This window comes from Scomber scombrus, chromosome 21 (assembly GCF_963691925.1).
Source record: "Scomber scombrus chromosome 21, fScoSco1.1, whole genome shotgun sequence".
Taxonomy (NCBI): domain Eukaryota; kingdom Metazoa; phylum Chordata; class Actinopteri; order Scombriformes; family Scombridae; genus Scomber; species Scomber scombrus.
Window position 1 is genome coordinate 15,120,710 of NC_084990.1, and position 20,112 is coordinate 15,140,821.

The following is a 20,112-nucleotide window of genomic DNA, read 5'->3' on the forward strand; positions in this document are numbered from 1 at the left end:
GAACAGTTTTAATTCACTGGCCTCATCCAGGTCTGCTTCCATCTCCTGGTCGGTCTTTTTTCCATGACCAGTGATGTTCTTATGCTACTTCGTATCTACACTATGGCCATTTGTTTCAGCCTTTCAAATTTGTCCTCCCAGCGTGTTCAGGGTCAGGGGTATACATCTCTTCTTTTAATAACATTCGAAACAACATCTTTTTGTGTCTTGTTTGTTGTTACCTAGGGGACATATTTAATGTTCTGCTATGTTTTTTTGATTTGTATGCTTGCCTGCAGCGATGGCCTTCAACATTGTTCCTCCATGCCACACTGACATCAAAAAACGTAATTTCTTTACTCAGGTATACAAAGCCTTTCCTTCTTTTTTGAAATGTAATAGAACCATCACGGACACTTCCATGTTATACATTGCTAGTCTAATGGTTTATAGTTCAAGGGTATAGCACACACCAATGCATTAAGTGTGTATAGTGTCCCACATTTGCTTGATCACAACTGAATGCATCTCCCAGGCTTAAATTCTTTGCTTGGTAGTCACTAGAGGACCGTCTATACCTTTTATTCAAGTACAACATGCACCTTGTATTTCAGCTAAACTTTAATACTTTTTCGTTGTTTGCCTGGCTAGTTTGTAGATTTAAGCAAACTTCAAGTAAATAAGAAATCAATGCTGCTCTCCTCAGTGTATGGAGCAAATCCATAAAATGTTGCGCTCAATTGCAAGCACGTACACACACACACTGTTTTCCTGCAAAGCTGTTGTTGATCCATTGAGAATGTCACGTAAGTGGAGACCAACCCAAACAACACAGCCTGCTTTGACTGCTATGTAACGCCTGTGTGCTGTTTCTAATACAGAACATTTGTACACAAATTCCTGACATAACTGCCAATTCAAGTCCACTGAAGGAGCTGAAATGTGTAGATGATAATTTCACAGATGAAAGTGCAAGAAAATGTCCCTAACATCAATTAAATCATAGGTATATCATCTAACAACATCTGTATTATGAGCAGTTTTGAAGAGAAGAATGTGTTAAGAGCCACTTTATGTTCGTTGCAGAATATTTTGAATTCTTGAGCAAACACACAACTCAGAACACACAGTGAAGTAAAAGCACCTTTGTCAGCAGGAATCAGCCTTGTTTAAGTGTTCAGCGAGTCACTGAATCTCTTCCAGCTCCAGAGGTGATGCTGTGAGCTCTTCCTGCACTCTAGCCTCTACGCAGATGAAAGCAAGGGAATGAAAAATGTCCCTGCTGAGAATTAGTCAAGTATCGCTTTAGTGTAAGAGGTGGATTTGCGTGAGACATAAGTATGGCCGACTGTGATCAGACAATGTGGGCAAAAGACGATTCGTCTTGTAAAGTGTCAGAGATCAGAGCACCCAAAACTTTTTTTTGCAATAGTTTTTGCCTGCCCCTCCAGTTTTCAGCATGGCTTCAGCTGTACTCGCCACTTTTTCCACCAATCTATGATCATGTTAGTCCCCTTGGACCTCTTTTCGATACTTGGCACTAAAATGCATCTTGAGTGATCTCGACAGCTCGAAATACATTTAAGTCATAATCAGATGCCAAGTATTGCAATGTGAACATAAAGTTAACCTTTATTATGTTCAGATTTGTAATGCTGATTCGCTGGTGCTTAATATCTTGTAGCAAGTTTAGTTCACACCTAATCATAACCCTCCTCTCTGTATGGCCTTGTGCAGATTGTGCATTTTTTATGTTTGGCAGCAGTTGTTTCTTCTTAGATGATCCTGAGCAGAGAATTCAACCACCAAGTGTTCGCTCAAGATGTACTTGAGAGGCATTCTCAAGCCTGGTGTGAATCCTGGTCAATGTTGATATGTGGATACAAGACAGATCTGGAAAATAACTGATAGCTGTCTTGCTTGCTGAAGTGTTGCAACATTTGCTTGTGTATGAAGACCTGGAGAAAACCACATTTTTGAAACAATGATTGAGTATGATTAAAATGTTTATAAAAATAGTTTATTGGTATAGTGATTGCATTGATACCACTGCATTGAGTGTAAATTACCAACACCTGACCTGTGCAGTGATCTGATTTGCTTTAATTTAGATATAACACATCACCAGACAAAAAAAAATCCAGTTTTGTCTTTTTTTGTATGAAATATCTCCTTAAAATGTCCTGGTTTAGCTGGTGTACAATCTAACGCTCCCTTAAAACATGCATTTTTGCCATTAAAGTATACCTGATTAAATGCATTTCAAATGATTACCTGGATGAAACATTCAAACTAAAAAAAGATTATCTTTGCAGCATATCCAGTAAAGGTATATTGGAATATGCTGAAGTTCTGGGGTCATTTCTTCCAGAATGAGTCAAGATACTGTCTTGTTCAAAAAATGTTTAATTAAGTTAATGGCTCAATGTTAAGTTAAATAGTGAATATATTTTCATTGAAAGGCTGACAGTATAGTTTTATTTTGTGTAACTATAATAAAACACCATTATAGTTTGCATTTGTGGAAATACAAACTTATGAAATGAGTGGAACATTTTTGTGTCCAACAAGTTTGGTGAACTAAAAGATCCTCATTGTCTTCATTTAACTTGGCAAAATATAAACTAAAAGTTTGCTCTCTGGAAATGACCATGTCAGCAATAATCCATTTCTTTCTGTTGGTGCTTATACAGAAAGCATTATGTTCCATCTGTTTACAAGGTTGCTTTCAATAGAATAACCATTGATTTGGCCATTGCACTACATGAAACTTGATACTGTATTTCCAATTTTGAATTATAATGGCATTAATGCAACATAAGTAAATGATCATACACAACTTAAGTTTCTTCTTGAAATAATTACGTTTTATTCTTGATTACTGATTATGTCATGAACTATAAAGGAAAACTGTGTCTACATGCCGAGATGCTGGTTTAACATTTTCTCGTGTCTCTGCACCTGCCAGTAGACTTGAGAATAAAAGGAAGACACAAATGTGCACATACTAAGTTGCTTTTATTAATACAGAACTGCATGCTACAGAGACTGTACAGCATAAACATTTATTCATTACAAAAAAACATGGTTTTGGAACCATTTAAAATAACAGGAAAAAACAAACAAACAAAAAGATAAGAGCATAAAATAGAACAGGAACATCACAGCCGTTAAGGAAACATTCAAACTATTTATCATTAGCATCTTAATAAACCAGAGAAGAAATCGACAGATTACAGTCGCGTCATGTCAACTACAATGGTACCGAGTGGATGATTCTCTTGTAGCTTTTTTTACAGCCTCTTGCAACATCAACATGCCTATTTTTTCTATCTACCTATATGTAGTAGTGTACTTAAAAGTGGCAGTTTGTGTATTTTTTTGTATTTAATAGTTTTTTTATGAACCTCCTAATATACATAATTTGGCCCTTGTGGGTTTATACAGTATGATGTCCGTCTTTTTATTAGGTTTAAATTTTAATATTTGACAATTGCTACCAAACACATTTGTTATAGCAACATTTATACTACATACATAGCAATCTATGTAACGTCACAGCAAAGAATGGTATCGAAATTAAAGAAAAACAAACAACAACAAAACAAAACAAAAAAAAAAAGATCCCTACAGCATGGTTAGAGGGGCAGAGAAAATTATCACAAAATTTGGCACGGAAAATCTGTACACGAATCTACAGTCTGAGAGATGTGACTGTGCAATAAAAAAGAAGGGCTTTAGACACTTTTCCAACTACTGAAGACACGGTACCCACTGTCTCTTGTTTCAAGTTTTCTTTTCTTCTTTTTGTAAAATGGCTTATAGACGCATTTCTCGAAATGAAGTTGTGCATACTTCTGTTCATGAGATCTACACAGTACACTGAGTGGAATCCAGGTTTTCAGCGAGGAAAGAAATCAATAACAAAAAGATTTGCCTTTTAAAACCTCCTTGTAAAAATGGATCATTCATATATAAGTCGCTTACCTTAAGAAAAAATATTTGTACAATGTATTAAGAAACAAAAAGTCAAAAAGAGACACATACAAGATACAACAAGCAATCTCTAAAGCAATAAATACTACTGGTCCTAGCGTTGTGACATTTTGAATTTAATAACCCTCAACCCTCCCACCCCAACCTCCCCTCAAGCCCACCCAACTTGCCTGACTCCACCCCAAAGGTAAACAACAAAGAAAAAAGACAACGCAGTGGAAGAATGCATATTTAACACAGTAATCCCCCCCTCCCCATTATTCTGTACATTTAAACAAGAACAAGTAACATCACAATTAAAGTTGTTCCTCAGAGAGGTGTCACCGCTAGCCTCATGCCCTCCTAGAGTTTGAACAGATGTCAAATGATTGGTTCGCAAGCTCGTATTTAATACAAATAAAGAAGGAGAACCAACTCTTTGAAGAAAAGGGCTCATTGAATAATCTAACCTACCTTTTTATATCCGTCTTTTAAACATTTTGAAGTTGAACTAGATAATTTTTCTGTTTGCACTGTTTAAACACTACAAAAAAGACAAAACAAAATTCATAAAAATTTTGGCAGATTCACAAAGCTATACTACAGCTCATTGTATCATTTCTTTATAATAATTAGATTTTTTTTGATAATGATGGGTCAAATATTGACCAATGAACTTTAATAAAACCAAAAACTAAAATTTCAAAGCCGTATGGCACAGAAACATAAAAGAGAAAAGAACTGACGGTAAGTGAAATATAGCAGAGAGAGGGCCTAGAAAGGTGTGTGTGTGTGTGTGTTGTGTGTGCAGAGCTAGAAAAGAGGAGAAGAAGAATAGGGTAGACTATTCTATAGACTTGGTCACTAGCGACAGAGGCTGAGGGGCCGTGGAGGGGAGGAGCGAGTGGGAATGACACAGCGATGCCGAGGGCCGGACCATTGAGGATGCCACAGAGGAGCCCGGCTGCCGCGAGGACGAGACGTCACCGTGCTCCAGGGCTCCGTTGTGGGAGGAGGCGCCGGGCGTTTTGCTAGCTGCAGCAGAGTTTCCCAGCTGAACCAAAGATGGCGGTGGAGGCCCAGCCAGGAGGTGCGGGTGGTGGAGGGGCTGGTGGGCCGGTTTCATAGTCAGTGAGAGAGGTTGCATTTGTTCAGTCTGAGGTTTGGACTCTTTTGAGGAGGGGGAGGGAACCACTGAGGAAGGGGAGGATGGGGGGGAGTCTAGTAAGCTTCCGTCCGTAGAGGGAGGACTGGCACAGCTGCCTTCACCTTGGATGTAGCGAATGCACTTTTTTTTTCTCCTGAGGGACAAGGCAAGAGAAAGAGAGCATCTTTTAGTAACACATCTTCGAATTGCATCGCATCTTAGCACTGCTGCTCACTTCAATGCACCTTTGCATTTTTTTAAAAAAATTAAGGAAAACCATTATTTGCTTTAAAAATTACTATTATTTTTATTTCTTTTCGCAGGTGCATTCAAGTAGCTTCGTAGACTTCGTGCTTAGAAGATAAGGTTGCAGAAATGACAGTCAGGTTCCAAATACTAAACCACCAGACAGGACAGACATGTAAGGAAAGGTCACAGGTGAAGCACCTGGACAGGAGACAGCAGGGAAATGAAAAGCAGACAGATGATGATGATGATGAAGATGATGTGAGGACAAAATGAATGAGACGTAGTAATGGTTGCTCTCTGGATGTAAAGTCAGCCTTTTCTTACAGGCAAGACCTCCAACAGGGATCAGCCTGATCTGTACAGCAACACGAGGTTACTGGACCTGTCTCTCTCTTCTACCTCTAACTGGCTGCACTCTCTCTTCTCCTGAGGGGGAGACCGACTTTGGATATGAGGGTGAAAAAGTCAACAAGATCCACACTACCCCGCATCTGCCCCACAGACACAAGTGTGTATTCGTGAGGGGTCAAGGCATCATGTTTGCATTGCCTGCCTGGGGTCGGGACCCTCCCCCTGTCTGTTGAGTCCTGAGGCCAGGCCCGTTGTGCTCAGTGGAACCCCGAAGAACGAGCATGTGGGGTGAGGGGTGGGGGGGATTTCGAAGAGAACGAGAGGGGAGTGTTGCATTTATCTGTGGTGACTCTGCTGTGCTCAGATTTGGTTAAGGGGGATACTCTGCCCACCTCATCTTTACCCTGACCCTGGCAGTGACCCCACTCTCAGCTCTCCATTCTAACACAAGAATGCCTGAAGGCCGTGGAGTATTAGTATTTAAGACTCACAGAGAAAGTAGGTAAAAAGAAGGTGCTTAAAAAATAAAGACTAAGGCTTTTGGAACATGTAAGGCTGAGCTACTGTTTTATTTAGATGCATTATCAATCCCTTTTCTTTAATTGTGAAGGGAACAAGTCCAAATACAGAGAGAGCATTTTTACTGAGGATGAAAAAGAAGAGACACCAACAAATCACATTTAAAAAAAGGCCTCAAAAAAAATGGTTGCATGCTGGGTAGAAAGACAAGCATGCATTTCCAGTAAGCTGAACAGTACAACACACAATGTAGGACAGTGTAGAACACTAGAATAGTATAGAAAAGAGTAGGGATAAGGCTTTTAAGTGCATCCTACACGGATACTGTGGCGCTGGGTGGTGCGGAGTATCGACCGGGCGTAAAAAGGTATCATTTTGCTACTATGTACACATCTAGCTCTCGATAACTGTCTGTCAAACTGCAACAAATGAGCTAATATCCATTTTTTAACAGACATATCGATTCATAGTATGTGCCTGTGTATGTTATTGATTTCTCCGTCTCGGGGGAAATTACACCAGATGCATCTTTTAGGGAATGGAGCCCAGAGAGAACTTTTAACCTCTCGGCGAAGACTGAATTATCGCACTTTGGCTTCTCCTGATCTCCTGATCTGCGATTATTGTTTCAGGAATAAAGTAGTGCTTTTGATTATGTGTGTCAGTTGGAAGGGAAATAAATAAAAGAGTCAAGTGGGAACACCAACAATGGCAGACTGTGTGGAGGTACTCTATCAACTACAAAGAAAATACCTACAACACAGGATTGGTGATCTGTTCAATTCTGAAGATAAAAACTAATGACTGTCCTTTCAAATAGGTTGTATGTGACAATAACAAATACAAAAATCATAAATTTTGATTTCAAACCTACCCATGTAAAAGATGAAAACAATACGAATGAAATGTGTTGCAATGGTTGGCACTGAAGAGTTGTGTCAAGAAAGAGTGGTGCAAGCCAGACACAGAGAAGGGTATTACTTAGCAGAAACAAATACCTACCATGAAAATATTCCCAATTCAAAGACTGCTTGTGTCAGAACAGAAAGACAACAGGTAGGGACTAAGTAAGGGTTATTGAAGAGGAGTTTGGAGGAAGAAGAGGTGGAGAGGGAGGAGGAAGAGGGCACAGAAAAGAGTGTCACTGAACAGGCCCTCAGAGAAAGCAGGGCTAAATTTGTAAGCATAACATTGTTATTCAAGGGCGCCAATTAGGACATACATGACAGTTAAGATGGGAGGGAATTATCCACTGCCTGGAGAGAAAATGGATTTCAACGATAACAAAGTCAACTTGTTAGAAATGTTATTCCAAATGGTATTAGGAAACCATGATCTTGCAGCAAGATATTTAGTTGAGATAAAATATTCAGTAATCTTATTTAGAAATCCATTTTCTGCCACTGGGCTTGAATCGAGTTCAGTGAGGAAAAATTGCTGTGAGGGAATTTATAGCAGGAAGCTCCTTAGTGAGGAAAAGGAGCAGAGGAGTTTGCCATCTGTTACCACACTGATGGAAACATGTTTTAGAGGGATATCTGAGCAAATAATCAAGGAGAAGAAGTTGCTCATTGTGGATGTCTTCCTCCCATTGGTACTACAGCAGTTATACCTGCATGGTTTGCACCATAAACTCAGCTGATCAAGCCCGAACAAGGCACGACACTTCTTTGGGGTATTTGCATCTGTTAGCCAAAGAGGTAGACACAAACATACACACAGAGACAAAAAAAAAAAGAAAAAGAAAGAAAAAGAAAAATGGACACGTCATTGCACAGACATAAACATGTAGCCAGGGTTTAGGTTTAGGCTGGCAACACTGGGATGTCCTCCATTTTGACCAAGCCATCAGGCTCCAGATCCTCCAAGCCCCAACCTGCCAGTTTAGGATTTCTGCCCCATCTCTGTGAGGCTTTTTGTTCAGTTCATCCTGCAATGAAACCCCTGTAACCCCAGAAATGTATTTTTTATCAACACACACACACAGTCGTCATTCATACAAACACTCTGGCATATGCTGTTAATACCCTTCTTCCCAAACAGGAGGTAAAAATCAAATAGGGGGAACCTAGAGATAGACCGGCAGGGCGTGGCTGGAGGAAGCTGAGAGGTCATGATAGCCTGGCGGGACAGACAAGGGGGAGGAAAGAAAAGAGAAAAAAAGGGAGGGGCAGCAGCAGAGAGCGGAGGAAGTCCCAGCGTTCAGTTACCCAGCCTTCACCTGGCCCTGGCCAGTGCAAGCACACACCATACACACCTGCACGGGCCACACCAGTTATTCTGTTGGTCGAGCCCAAAGCGCGCTCGACACTTCTTAGGAGCGCTCAGGTCTGATGCCACAACAGGGAAGGGAAGCCAGCAGATAGGAGGAATAGAACCAAAAAAATAAATAAAGAAAGAAAGAAGAGAAATCAAAAGGAGGAGAGAAATAAGGAGAAAAAACAGAGAACAGTGAATCTATGAAGCTTGGCAGTAGCTCATTGTGCAAGAAACCCACCCACCCAAAAAGTCATTAAAGCTATTCTCAAAAGTGCCTTTCAAGACAAGACTGAAACCATTAGTGTGTTTAAAAGCATCAAATGCAACCAAAATCAAAATGCATGCAAATTATGATATTAATACAGAAACAATCGCTTTCAGTGATGTAATCTATATTACAACTGGAGTTAAAGCTGGAGATAAGGCAGCGCTTATTTGGTCCAGAGGATATAAATGGAGCAAATGCAGATTGGATTAATTTACTGCTAGATGTTATCAGTGCTCTATGATTTCAAAAAGGGAAGGTCAAGGTGGCAGAACTAGGCAGCAGTAGCAGATTGCTCAACAGCGTGGTTATGAGTTAGCCCTAGCCAGGAGAAGGATTAAAAAGGCTGGAACCTGAAGAGGGAATCTACTCTTTAGACCTGGCATCAAACAGTTGACTATTTTCCATCAACATTGGCTGTCTGTTGTATAAAAGCTGCCAGTCACTTGGTACAGTAGGTCTATCCAGTAATTGTGTCATTATAGGAAGTAGAGCTGAGTGATAGCACAATACTGTGGAGGAGTGTTTGAGTCCAGGTCTTGTCTGAGTAGCGACAGATTCAAAGTGGGGGGGGAAACTCATGCTGGCCTATAGGAGAGGCACAAGCGCAGCTACTGAAGCATTTAGATTAAGGAGGTTTACCCTGACATCACATCCTTCAAGTCATACTCCACAATGATAACCTAGCTTTACATCACCACTTCCTCAAGCATACTTATGCCCTAACATCAGTGAAATGAAGGTAGATTAAATGAAAATATACTAGCTTAAAGTCAAATGAACAATAGCAACATTTTGAGAAAAGAAAGCAACAAACAAAGCAAATAGAGCATATTTTTAAAAATATTAAATTTAAGTTTAAACCTGCCCAATATTGCACAATCATGGATGAATAAATATACATTAAATTTAAAAAGAAGGAGAAAAAAAACAATAAAAAAAAAAAACAAGTTAGTAATTTAATACTCAAAATGACATTAGCACCTGTAATCGGAGGGAGTGAAAGGCAAGGGTTTGGAAAATATTCTCTGTGTTCTGAAAAAAAAAGAACAGATAGAGAGGCCTTCAAGAAGAAATCCGTCACCAAACGAGCGCAAAATACATAATAACAAGTCGGCAATGCTCCTCACAATACGATCAGAAGAATATGAATCATAAGAATAAAAATGGATAAATCATGGAATTAGCAAACCTCCTTAATTTTAAGATGTCAGTGATTTTTTTTCTTATGTTTGTATAAAAGCATGCATGAAAGCAAGCAAGGGGCAGCCCACCAAGCACACACACACGAGTTTGTGCGCGCACGTACACACATGCACAGTCACACACACACACACACATACGCACACACACACACAGTACAGTAGTGCAGTCTATCTGCAGGGCACAGGCATTATAAAAACGGGCCACGCACACAACACTGGCAAAGTTAATGGCTCTCACAATGCTTCAACTTCACATTCTCAAAACACACATATCACAATACCAGAACGCTAAGGGGCAAAGGGATGGGGGGGGGGGGGTATCAAGAGGGGAGGTGAGAAGGAGTGTGGGGGGTCATGCATATTCAGTTGTTATTAGCAGGGGAAGGCTAGGGAAAATGGGAGGGGGAGGGGGGGTTATAAGCAACTCTACCATTTAAATATTGCATTGGGTAGCATAACTATACCAAAAAAAGAAAAAAAAAGAAAAAAGCCAGGCACAAACACACAAAAAACAACACACACAAAAAAAACTAGCTTGACTTTTATCTTGCAAGATGTCACATCTGCCTGACACATGATGGGGCTCTTCTAATATGAGAGATAATTGCAGCTCACTTACCATTGCTCTCTGCTTGCTGCTTTTCCCTTTTTCTCTTCTTCCTTTTCCCCTGTTGGTTAGCCGCCAAAAAAATAGAAAGAAAAAAATAGACACAGACAGGAACCTTAGTTATTATATTGCAGAATGCCCAAAACATGAAACAGAGAATAGGACTTATCTTTGTGTTTACTTATTTATTCATTCATTCTGTCTTTTTTTCTATCTCTGCCCTCCGGTTTGTATCAGCCACTGCAGGCCAAACCAGAATATACTCCCTCCTCTCTGCTTTTTTAAAGTTTTTTTCTGCTCTTTTCTTCTTTTCTGTAATCTTTTGTCTTATTTTCCTCTGCTCTGTGAACATCTAGACATCTTGATGGGCTTCTCGTCTGGAAGACGGATTTCTCTAAGGCTGTTCACTGAAGACTCCACTGGCAAGCTTGATCCAAAAACTGGACAAAATTACGTATCTTACGTATCAGAACAAAGTGTCTAGGGCATATAAACAACGTCATATTCAGGCTTTGTTACAAGTGTTCCTCCAGATGGAGCATGGAATTAAAAGATGGGCTTAGGTCGAGGCAATTTGTCCAGTTTCTGATATACATATCAAAAGAACATTACAGAAAGAGAGTAATCCCTCAGGCTAGGTAAGGAAAAAAAGCAAAAGGAAGCACTCGTCCTGGTCAAGTGACCTACTGAGAGGGGGAAGGAAACAGGCCGTTACGACTTGTAAACTTAAAAACTTACATAGTTGTCTCGTGCTGACCAGCCTGGGTACAGCTGCATGTGGAGCTGTCGTTCTTTCCTGGCCAGCTCGTAGTACTTGGCCTGCTCCTCCCTCGATAGGGCGTGCCACTGTAAAAGGAGACAGAAACAGAAATTAAGAATTTCAACATAGTACTGTACTTGCATTCATCTATCATCCATGTCAGGTAATCAGCAGGGTTCTGAGCACCAGAATTAACAACCGCTGTGATAGGCCCTTTGACCTCCCTGATTCAACTGTTAGGACTTACCCTCCGACCCAGAATCTGGTTGATGGCAGCACTTTCCTTCAGTGTGCACTCAGCCACCACTTTGGCCCGCATCTCCTTCATGTACAGCATGAAGGCATTCAGAGGCTTCTTTATGTGGACCTGTTTCTTTTTCTCCTCCTCCTTTTTAGCGTCTGACTGTTTCCTGTGGTGGGTTAGAGGGCAGGAAGGTGAGCACGGTCAAACTACGGTCACTTCTAAGTAATTTGAGGCCGATCAATTTGTTTATGGCAGAGGCAGACTACTCACGAGCTGTTGAGTGAGCTGATGTCACTGTGGGAGGATTCCTGCTTGACGTTGGGTGTGACGATGGCTGGGTGTGGGATGCCCGTGGTGTGCAAACTGTGATGAGGGGGCACCATGTGTGGGGGGAACCTAGAGGACAGAAGACTGTGTAAATCGTCAGAATGGACAAGGGTGAAATGAGGAGATGATGCACATGTAAACACAAGACTGTACAGCTGAGGCTCAATTCCATTCCTGTTTCAGTGTCTTCATATAAGAAATGGAATTGGCCCAAAAGACATAAATGCAGAAACAAAAACAAACACATAAAAAATGGCTGATTCCTGAATTGTTTTTCACAACCAATTAGAATATTTTTAACTCAAAATGAGTGCTAGGTCAAATGTGACACCATTTAATTTGAAGACAGGATCCAGCCGGTACAGATTTACACTTCACACAAAAGTAGTACAGCAAATTATGACAAACTACCAGTCAGATGTGGTTTGAAACATCTATATTGTGTGGCAATAGAAAAGGATAAATCTCTTGAATGCTAGTTTTAAACAACCCAAAAAGCCTATAGACTGAACACTCCTCTTAATTCTATCACAACTTAATTGAGATTAACTGACTCTTTATCAAGAGTATCCTGACCAATATAGGAAATATTTCCAGTTATAGTTTCAGTGAATGCGTTGGCTTGACAGCTCTGAACATTTCCACTCACAGTTATGGAGAGACTGTGTACATTCTAATCATTTGATCCATAGCTTTTATCTTAGCAGAGACCGATTAACCCCTCCCACGCATTAGGTTTTCAATGAGGAACTTTATGTCTGCCTTAACAATAATCTGCTATAGAAGCTGGAGAAATAGCTTTTTAGTCAAAACTAAATCTCCTGTCTTTCAAATGTTGATGGCAAATGCCAATCGCATGGCTCAGGCTCATTGTAATATTTGAGGAAACTGCATTTGTAGCAATTCCACTGATATGAAAATGCCAGGTTTTGGATGGGTGAAGCCTCAACCATTATCTCTTATCAAGGACTATTGCGAAATAGATTAAAATGTTCTATCAAAGCCTAGTATCACTTCAGGTATTGGCTCTCTGTTTGCCTCCTCCAATCCTTTTCTGCCAATTCAGCACAGTCAGCAGCACTGACATTTTTATCTTCCTCCCTCTACGCTCCTATCATCATCTCATCATCTCCAACAGTTCCGCATATCGAGGCCAGAAACCCTTATTTATGAAATCATTTCACTGGCCAGAGCAGCCATAAGACACTGCAATACTGTATGTACCCCTGTATGTATAACACTAATTATTTGTGTGAGATTATTTGATCGTGCGCACGTCTATCTGCATGTGTGTGTTTACAGTGCAACGCCTCGGCTCCACGTGACCACACACAAATTTAAGAGAAGAGAGGAGGATGAAGGAGAAGAGGAAAAAAAGGAATAATTCTTCTTTTTTCCCCTCTATTTCTTCTTTTCTTTCTTTTTTTTTTTAAAGCAGCTCATTATCCGACTGTGTCTGGCTGCATGGCTCCGAGCCAGAATATAATGATGAGGATAAACTCGCCAGGAACAACTAGTTTCTGTTGGAGGCCATCTCAGGGGAGTGCCAGTGCGCTCCCCCTCAAACTCTTTCCCTCTTTTTCTCCCTTCCCCTCTTCTCCCTTCATCACTGACACATTGGTGTTTGTGCCATGTCATCCGTTGATGGGGAGCTCGGCAGCAGTGGCTGCATATCGCCCATCATTAGAGCTGCTGCATTTTCTCCGCTCACTGTTTCCTCTCTCCCTGTTCACCCTCCCGCCTTCTCTCTCTGTGCACTTGTTAAAATGTCCTCTGTTCCAAGATCTATATTTTTTTCTCTTCTTCTTCTTCTTCTTCCTCCTCTCTACTCCTCCCTGTCCCCTCGCCACCTCCACGCTCCTTCGCTTCCTCTCTCTCCCCTCCCTTCCTCCTGCTGCCACTGCATGGCCCAGGTTATGGTTTAAACATGACGGCCATCCCTTTGAAGCGTGGGGGCATCATCATCATCATCCGGGCTCATCAGCAGCAAGCAGCGCCTTGGACCAATTTAACCAACACAGAGAGGGAGACGCAGCGGAGACCCCCACCCATCCACCCACCCCAACCCTGGGGCTCCTACGTCTCAATCTGAAAGGTAAGAATGGCTGGCGGTGTTGGGGTGAGGGGGAGGGGGAGGGGGGGTCACTGGCGCAGCAAGCCCAATGTCAGCCAGTGCCATTTAATTGCCAAAGTGAAGCAGTAGCCCCCGTCCCTGTTTAATGTATAATGATCTGGCCAGTGCGCTTCTGCTGTTCCCAAGAAAAAGAGAGGGAGCAGGAAGATGGGGGAACATATCAAAGGGCAGGCTTAAGCATAAGGGGCAAAGGGGCCTTCACATCCTCCCACCTGTCACACATACATTCACACAATATTAAGACCTGCACTGGCTCCAACCCCATTATCAAAATAATGTCTGTCATTTGTTCCGCTGACTGTTTCTACTCTCCTTGGCTCTTTTTCTCTCTCTGTCCTAAAAAGAATGTATTTTTTAACAGGACCTAGGTGTAAGGTGTTCATCGCAGGAGTACGAGGTAGCAGATTCATTCCCTGCATCCTAATTCAGTTCGAGCCACGGCACAGGGGACTGATACTGAAGCAGCGCTCTCCTGCAAAGACCTGGCTGCCGACAAGAGTACAAGGCCGTGATGTCTTTTCTATCCGTTTTCCTCCAGTCAGCGCGCTCCGTGCAAATCGTTTGAGCTATCACAACAGTCTCGTCCATTCTTTGAACAAAAACCTACTGGCTGAAGGCAACGTATGAAAGGATTCTGCCATTTTGCTGACACAATTAGACAAATTGTTTCGAGATTTTGTCAACAAACAGATTTTTTTTTTCTCTACCCTCAGTCAGAATTTAGGGGGGGTTTTTTCCACGTGAGAGGAGGGAGTTGGGGGATTTTTTTTTTTCTTTTTCGGGAGATGTGTTAAACCCTCCCATTCTCCAGAGAGCACCCAGAGCCCTCCATCTATTCAGTTATACTAATTCAATTAGGGGCCTCATCACAGGGCATTAGCTCTTCCCCATGGCCAGTCCCCCCCCCCTACACCCCAGCCAGCAGATTCAATTAGCTGCAGTGGAAATAAGATGATCACAATGTAGAGGCTGTCATTAAGGGACCAAATTAGCAGTCACTTAAAGCCCAGGTTGGCTGGGTACTGCTGCCAGATGCCGATGTCTGGACAGACCCACCGTCTGACCCTTTGCACCTGAGACTTGCTTGGGATGAGCTGGGAGGGGCGAATCTGACTCTAATCCAGCTTCCATTCTCCAAGACAAAAACAAAGATGGTATATTTGTTTGGTTTGTAACAGGACGGAGCACAGCTGCAAAAATCGGAAGTGTCTGAGGTTAGTGTTCCCATATTCTCAGGGCTACGCTTTAAAAAAAGTCATTCCCCCTCGCAACTCCTCCCTCCCTGCATCTACATGATCCATCAATGTCACAGAAGTCTAAACACAACCCCCACAGGAGCTGCTTTTCCAATCAGGCTGTAATTAAACTAAAGCTTGGCCTCGTCCCTAGACTCCAAACCAGGCCCGTCTTAAGTCCCCTGCTGCAAGGGCGTGTAGAGGAGGGAGGAGAGAGTAGGAAGTTGTTTGTTTTTTGTGTTGTTGCTTTTTTTTTGCTACTCCAGGCCCACACAAATCACAGGCTTTTAGTCATCTAAAATTAATTATTTTCTCTTTCCACACAATATAGAGGACATGTGTCCCTCAAGGGAACAATAAAGTTTAACACCAACTGACAAACACACACACATGTATACAAGATGGCAACAAATAGACATACCCCCCATGGGTGCACTAATGTCCACGAGCAGCACTTGAGCTGGACCCTAATGGGCTGGACCAAAGCACTAGCCAAGTGTCAGACCCCGGCTTATATCATCTAGTCCCTTTCAAAGTGTTGTGTTTGTTTATCTGTCTGTCTGTTCAAACTCACAGCAAGGACATGCCCTGGCTCGTTTCAGATCTGCCTGACATGCAGCGGGGGTAAATGTTCTTCAGGGGCCTCATTAGAAAATGATAAATATAATTAATATTTGAGCATGCTCGCTGGAGCACCACACTGGAGAATTGGCCTTTTGAACACAGAGATGGGGGGAGTATGAGCTCTCCTTAAGGGAGAAGTTGCTGCTCACCGTCTCTGCATGTGATTGTGCATGTGTGTGTGTTGCTTGTGCATTGCCCTCACAGCCAACAAACACACAACTGTGTGTATAAGTCAGTGACTAAGAAAGGGTGTGTGTGTGTGTGTGTGTGTGTGTGTGTGTGTGTGTGTGCGTGTGTGTGTTTAGCTCCTAGGGCTCAACTCACCTTGACATGGATGCGTTGACAGTGAGCGCAGTTGGGTAGGGGTGTCTGAAACCCCCTGTTGTGATTGGATAAACAGGTTGACCTTGCCTGGGAAGAGAGAAGAAAAGAAGAAAGGCGAAAAGGTAAAGGAACAGGGTTGATGGAAGAGAAGGTAACGCCCTCTGTCTCTCTCCTCTCCCCACCGTGGGCCTCTTTATTCTCATTTGATCAGGACAAAAATCTAGGGGATTGCAGAGCGCAGATCAAAGGAAAGAAAACCCTGAACAATTTGAATGCCACAAATCTTGATAGCAATGGCTAATTAAATTTCATAACCCTTCGCTCGGTGTCGACAGAGTGGGGCCCTGTTCCTCCCCAAGCTGGAACTAGGTGTTTTGTTGTGATAATTAAAGACGAAGCGCGGGTCTCTTTAATGGAGCCATCACGCTAATTGAGGTCTACACATCCAAAGACAAACAATAATGAATGTAAATTTATACCAAAATAAAGTGCAGCAAATCAAAGGGCGCCATGGCTGCGCTCGGGGCCTCTCTCGGTATTTAGATCGCGGTGAGAAAACATTAAATTAACAGAGCTTAATTTGTAGCCTTTTGTCATATTAACAAGTGTTGACAAGAGTTACCAGGGGAAAACCCCCATGTGGAATTGTGGGTAAAATACGGGCAATCACGGTTCATTACTCTAACTGGACCATACAGAGACATGCAAAATAGTATTTGCCACAAAGTAGCAAGTTGAGATTGGTGAGGGCCTGAGAAAGTTGCATTGGGCTTCTGCGGTCCAGGAATTATTGTGCTACGGAAATGAGGAAAGTTAAGAAATCAGCTTCAAGTTTCTGCGAGGCCTCGAATGCAGACAGAAAAGCCACTCTGGGGACCAGCAGGAGACAGAGACAGCTTTTATAATTGACTTTGAGCATAAAAAGCACAACACCCTGCTGCTACATTGTGCAGGTATGTAAGGTAATGTCTGTTTAATATAGTTTACAATTTTCTCTTTAATAATTCGGCTGGATATATGATTTATGCATAAGTGTTACTAGCCTTTTCACACAACTCAGAACACAATATAAGGACAAACTTGAATAGGTATAAAGAGTAATAAAAAAGGATTTTGCTTACTGTGGTACTAACCATCCTAGCGGATGGGGGATCTGGCCGACAGCGCCAGGTGACAGTGGGTAATAAGGAGATATATCTGGAGGATGTGGAGGCCTTGGAATTCCTGTGGAATAAAGAGGATGACATGAGCAGAGAGGAGGTGGACAGACAAAGATGATGACAGAGAGAGAATCACATCTTTGTCAGTGCTGAATTCATTCTTTGTTGAGAGTTTCACATCTGAACAGGGCAGACATCACAGGAGTGCAGATGGGAGGAAGAGGAGGAGGAAGAGGGCTTGTTGCTCGCATGTACACAGCGCTAAAATCACACTTCCTGATCAAAGGCCTTTGAGGCGGCGGCTGCGGCACAATGTGTTGGAAGAGGCAGAGGGGAGAGAGGTGAGGGGAAAAAAACAAAACACCAACACGATTCTTGTCACATTTGTCTACTGATTCAGGAGATTAATGATATAAAATGACTGAGGTTTAGAAGTTAACAAAACACAACAATGTAATTAAAGCCTTCCCGGTGATCAGAGAGCTGCTTATACAGGGCTACAGGTTGAGTCTGCATCCTGATTTACACTGACATATTGGGTAGGCTTTATTTGAAAGGGTGTGCATAAGACTGATACTGACACTGTCATAACCACAATATGACAGCTGTCATATTTATGAATGTCTGTTGCTGTTGTTATTAAGTGTAATTCGGTCAATTATGTAATTTGAATGCAAATTTGTCATCCAATGTCAAACCCAAACACATGACATTCTATTTTAATGTTAATACATGAAGCTTGATAATAAGCCGGCTATGGCTTGTCTGACAGGTTATGTTGTCTTTGGTTAATGTTAAGTTGTCATAATAAAGACATTCTAATCAATGTCAACTTTGCATAAAAAATGAGAAAAAACTGACTGAATGACACTTAATGACAACAGTCATAAACACACATAAAGAGTCCTTCACGTTCATTACAGGTGTCATGGTAATGACGTTATCATGTCAGTCTTACGCATGAGGATACCACACTACATATAGTTTATGAGCTGAAAGTCAGCACCTATTAACTGTAAATACTTCTGCTTGTGACTCAGATTAATGAGTGACTATCTCAAAAGCTATACATTCAATGTTACTGTGTAATACCATAAGTTTTGACACCGTTAATAACAATGTGAAACTAGACAGGTGGCATACGTATTGGCTCACTGGTCTGCATTCGTCCAACTGATCCTAAGATTTAACATAGAAATGGCTGCGATTTTTTTGTTTGTCATCCCCCACAGAGGAACGCTGACAAAGATGTCCAATTTGAGGACAGCTCTCGTTGAGGACATTGCCAAGCAATCACAGCGTCCGCGGTGTCGCCTTTACTTTCTGTGGCAGCTGACAGGCGGAGAAACTGCATCGACAAGCTGCCCTGAATGAATGCTTTGAAAAGGTCTCGTACACAGCCTGGTGTAAAAATAACTTTCTCTCTCATGACAAACTTGAAATGGGGAACACTAGACGTGTAAAAGCACAGCAGCAGGAGAGTGTGTGCGTTCAGTAGACCAGGAACTGGGGTTGGTGAGGGGGTGGGGAGGGGGGACTTTCATTTTGGCTGATGCGCATTTCTTCCACACAGCTGGCTCGTCTGTGCAGCTGTTGTTGCGGATATTTTGGCCTGTGCCAACATGGCCGAAGTAGAGCCAGATCAGTCTTCATAGATCAGAACTTGGCTGGGTCTTGGTTGTTACACCCAAAGTCTGCAGCTGATCCAGGTTTATCCAGGAACTGAGTCTTGAGATGAATTCTGTTTCTGACCTCTGCTCTCAAGCAGTTTATCAGTCTATGCAGAAAACTTTACCTATCTTGAAACACTGTTACGACAAAGGCAACTTCTATTAAAAAGCCTCACGAACATTATCCCATCACCACCCAGTGCTCAAGACCTAATATAGCTCATTAATTAATTAAACACTGAGCCCAATTAAGCAGCCCCATTAAGCACTACATTAAACAGCAGCTGGCACATTATTTCCCCTTTGTAAGGACCATCATAATAAGGGAACATTATTACCTAAAACATTGACTGAATCCGCCAGAGACCACTGAAAAGCATGAAATTAGTCACTGCGCTCAAAATGCATTAACCTGAAAGGACAAGCTGAATGACAGTTAACAAAATGAAGTGCTGGGTCAAGATGATAACGGAAATGAATAAAATTGCCTAAAAATGTATGCTAAATGGTTGTGGGAGAGGGATGTGTGGGCAGAATCTGACTGCTAAATGTGGATGCTCCGAATCTTCAGGATCAACAGGCTGTACAGACATAATCAGAGCTCTGAGAGGCACAGAGGTGATCGTCAAAAAATGTGCAGAGGCATCCCAAACTGCACGCCACATCTTCCGTATTGAGGATTTTCACGCGCTTAAGTCGGAGACGTTATTCCAAACAGCAACCATCAGATCTTGACTCGAGCCTGTCTGTGTGTGTGTTTACTGCTCTCTGGTATTTAGACGTGAAGACCTCCAACTACAGTGCCTGACTTGTTTTTTTGTTTTTTTTGTCTTGGCAAGTGGCGCTGCGGTCATGAGAAGTCGTGGTTGTTTGCCAAATTCCGTGTTTTGCACGAGGTTTATGAGCCACTGTTCAGGTTCTAGTTCCTGATAGAGTAAGGCCACTTTTCACCGAGGCCAAACCACGCTAAAGAGCACGATAGCTGAAATCAATCAGTAACAGACGAGAGCAGCAGTTGTCAACGAGAAGCAATTGAGAGGACTACGACTCTGTCCCACAATAACAATCATGATCCTGT

At 42.0% G+C, this 20,112-nt stretch overlaps 1 protein-coding gene across 23 annotated transcripts in view; it reads right to left on the reverse strand.

The window, feature by feature from the left end:
• Positions 1-2,976: 2,976 nt before the first annotated feature.
• tcf7l2 (transcription factor 7 like 2) overlaps positions 2,977-20,112 on the reverse strand; it is a 90,820-nt gene continuing 73,684 nt past the window's right edge. For 2 of the 23 annotated variants that reach the window (XM_062443029.1, XM_062443023.1), the window contains 9 exons: positions 17,326-17,428; positions 16,205-16,291; positions 11,831-11,956; positions 11,564-11,726; positions 11,295-11,402; positions 10,569-10,617; positions 9,729-9,779; positions 7,833-7,905; positions 2,977-5,255 (listed from right to left, as the gene is read on the reverse strand). In XM_062443029.1, the coding sequence (XP_062299013.1) occupies positions 4,799-5,255; positions 7,833-7,905; positions 9,729-9,779; positions 10,569-10,617; positions 11,295-11,402; positions 11,564-11,726; positions 11,831-11,956; positions 16,205-16,291; positions 17,326-17,428 (1,217 nt within the window). In that variant the 3' untranslated portion in view covers positions 2,977-4,798. Of the gene's footprint in view, positions 5,256-7,831; positions 8,551-9,728; positions 9,780-10,568; positions 10,632-11,293; positions 11,403-11,563; positions 11,727-11,830; positions 11,972-16,204; positions 16,292-17,325; positions 17,429-20,112 lie in introns of those variants that run through there. The other 21 variants (XM_062443042.1, XM_062443040.1, XM_062443027.1 and 18 more) reach the window with 15 other exon arrangements.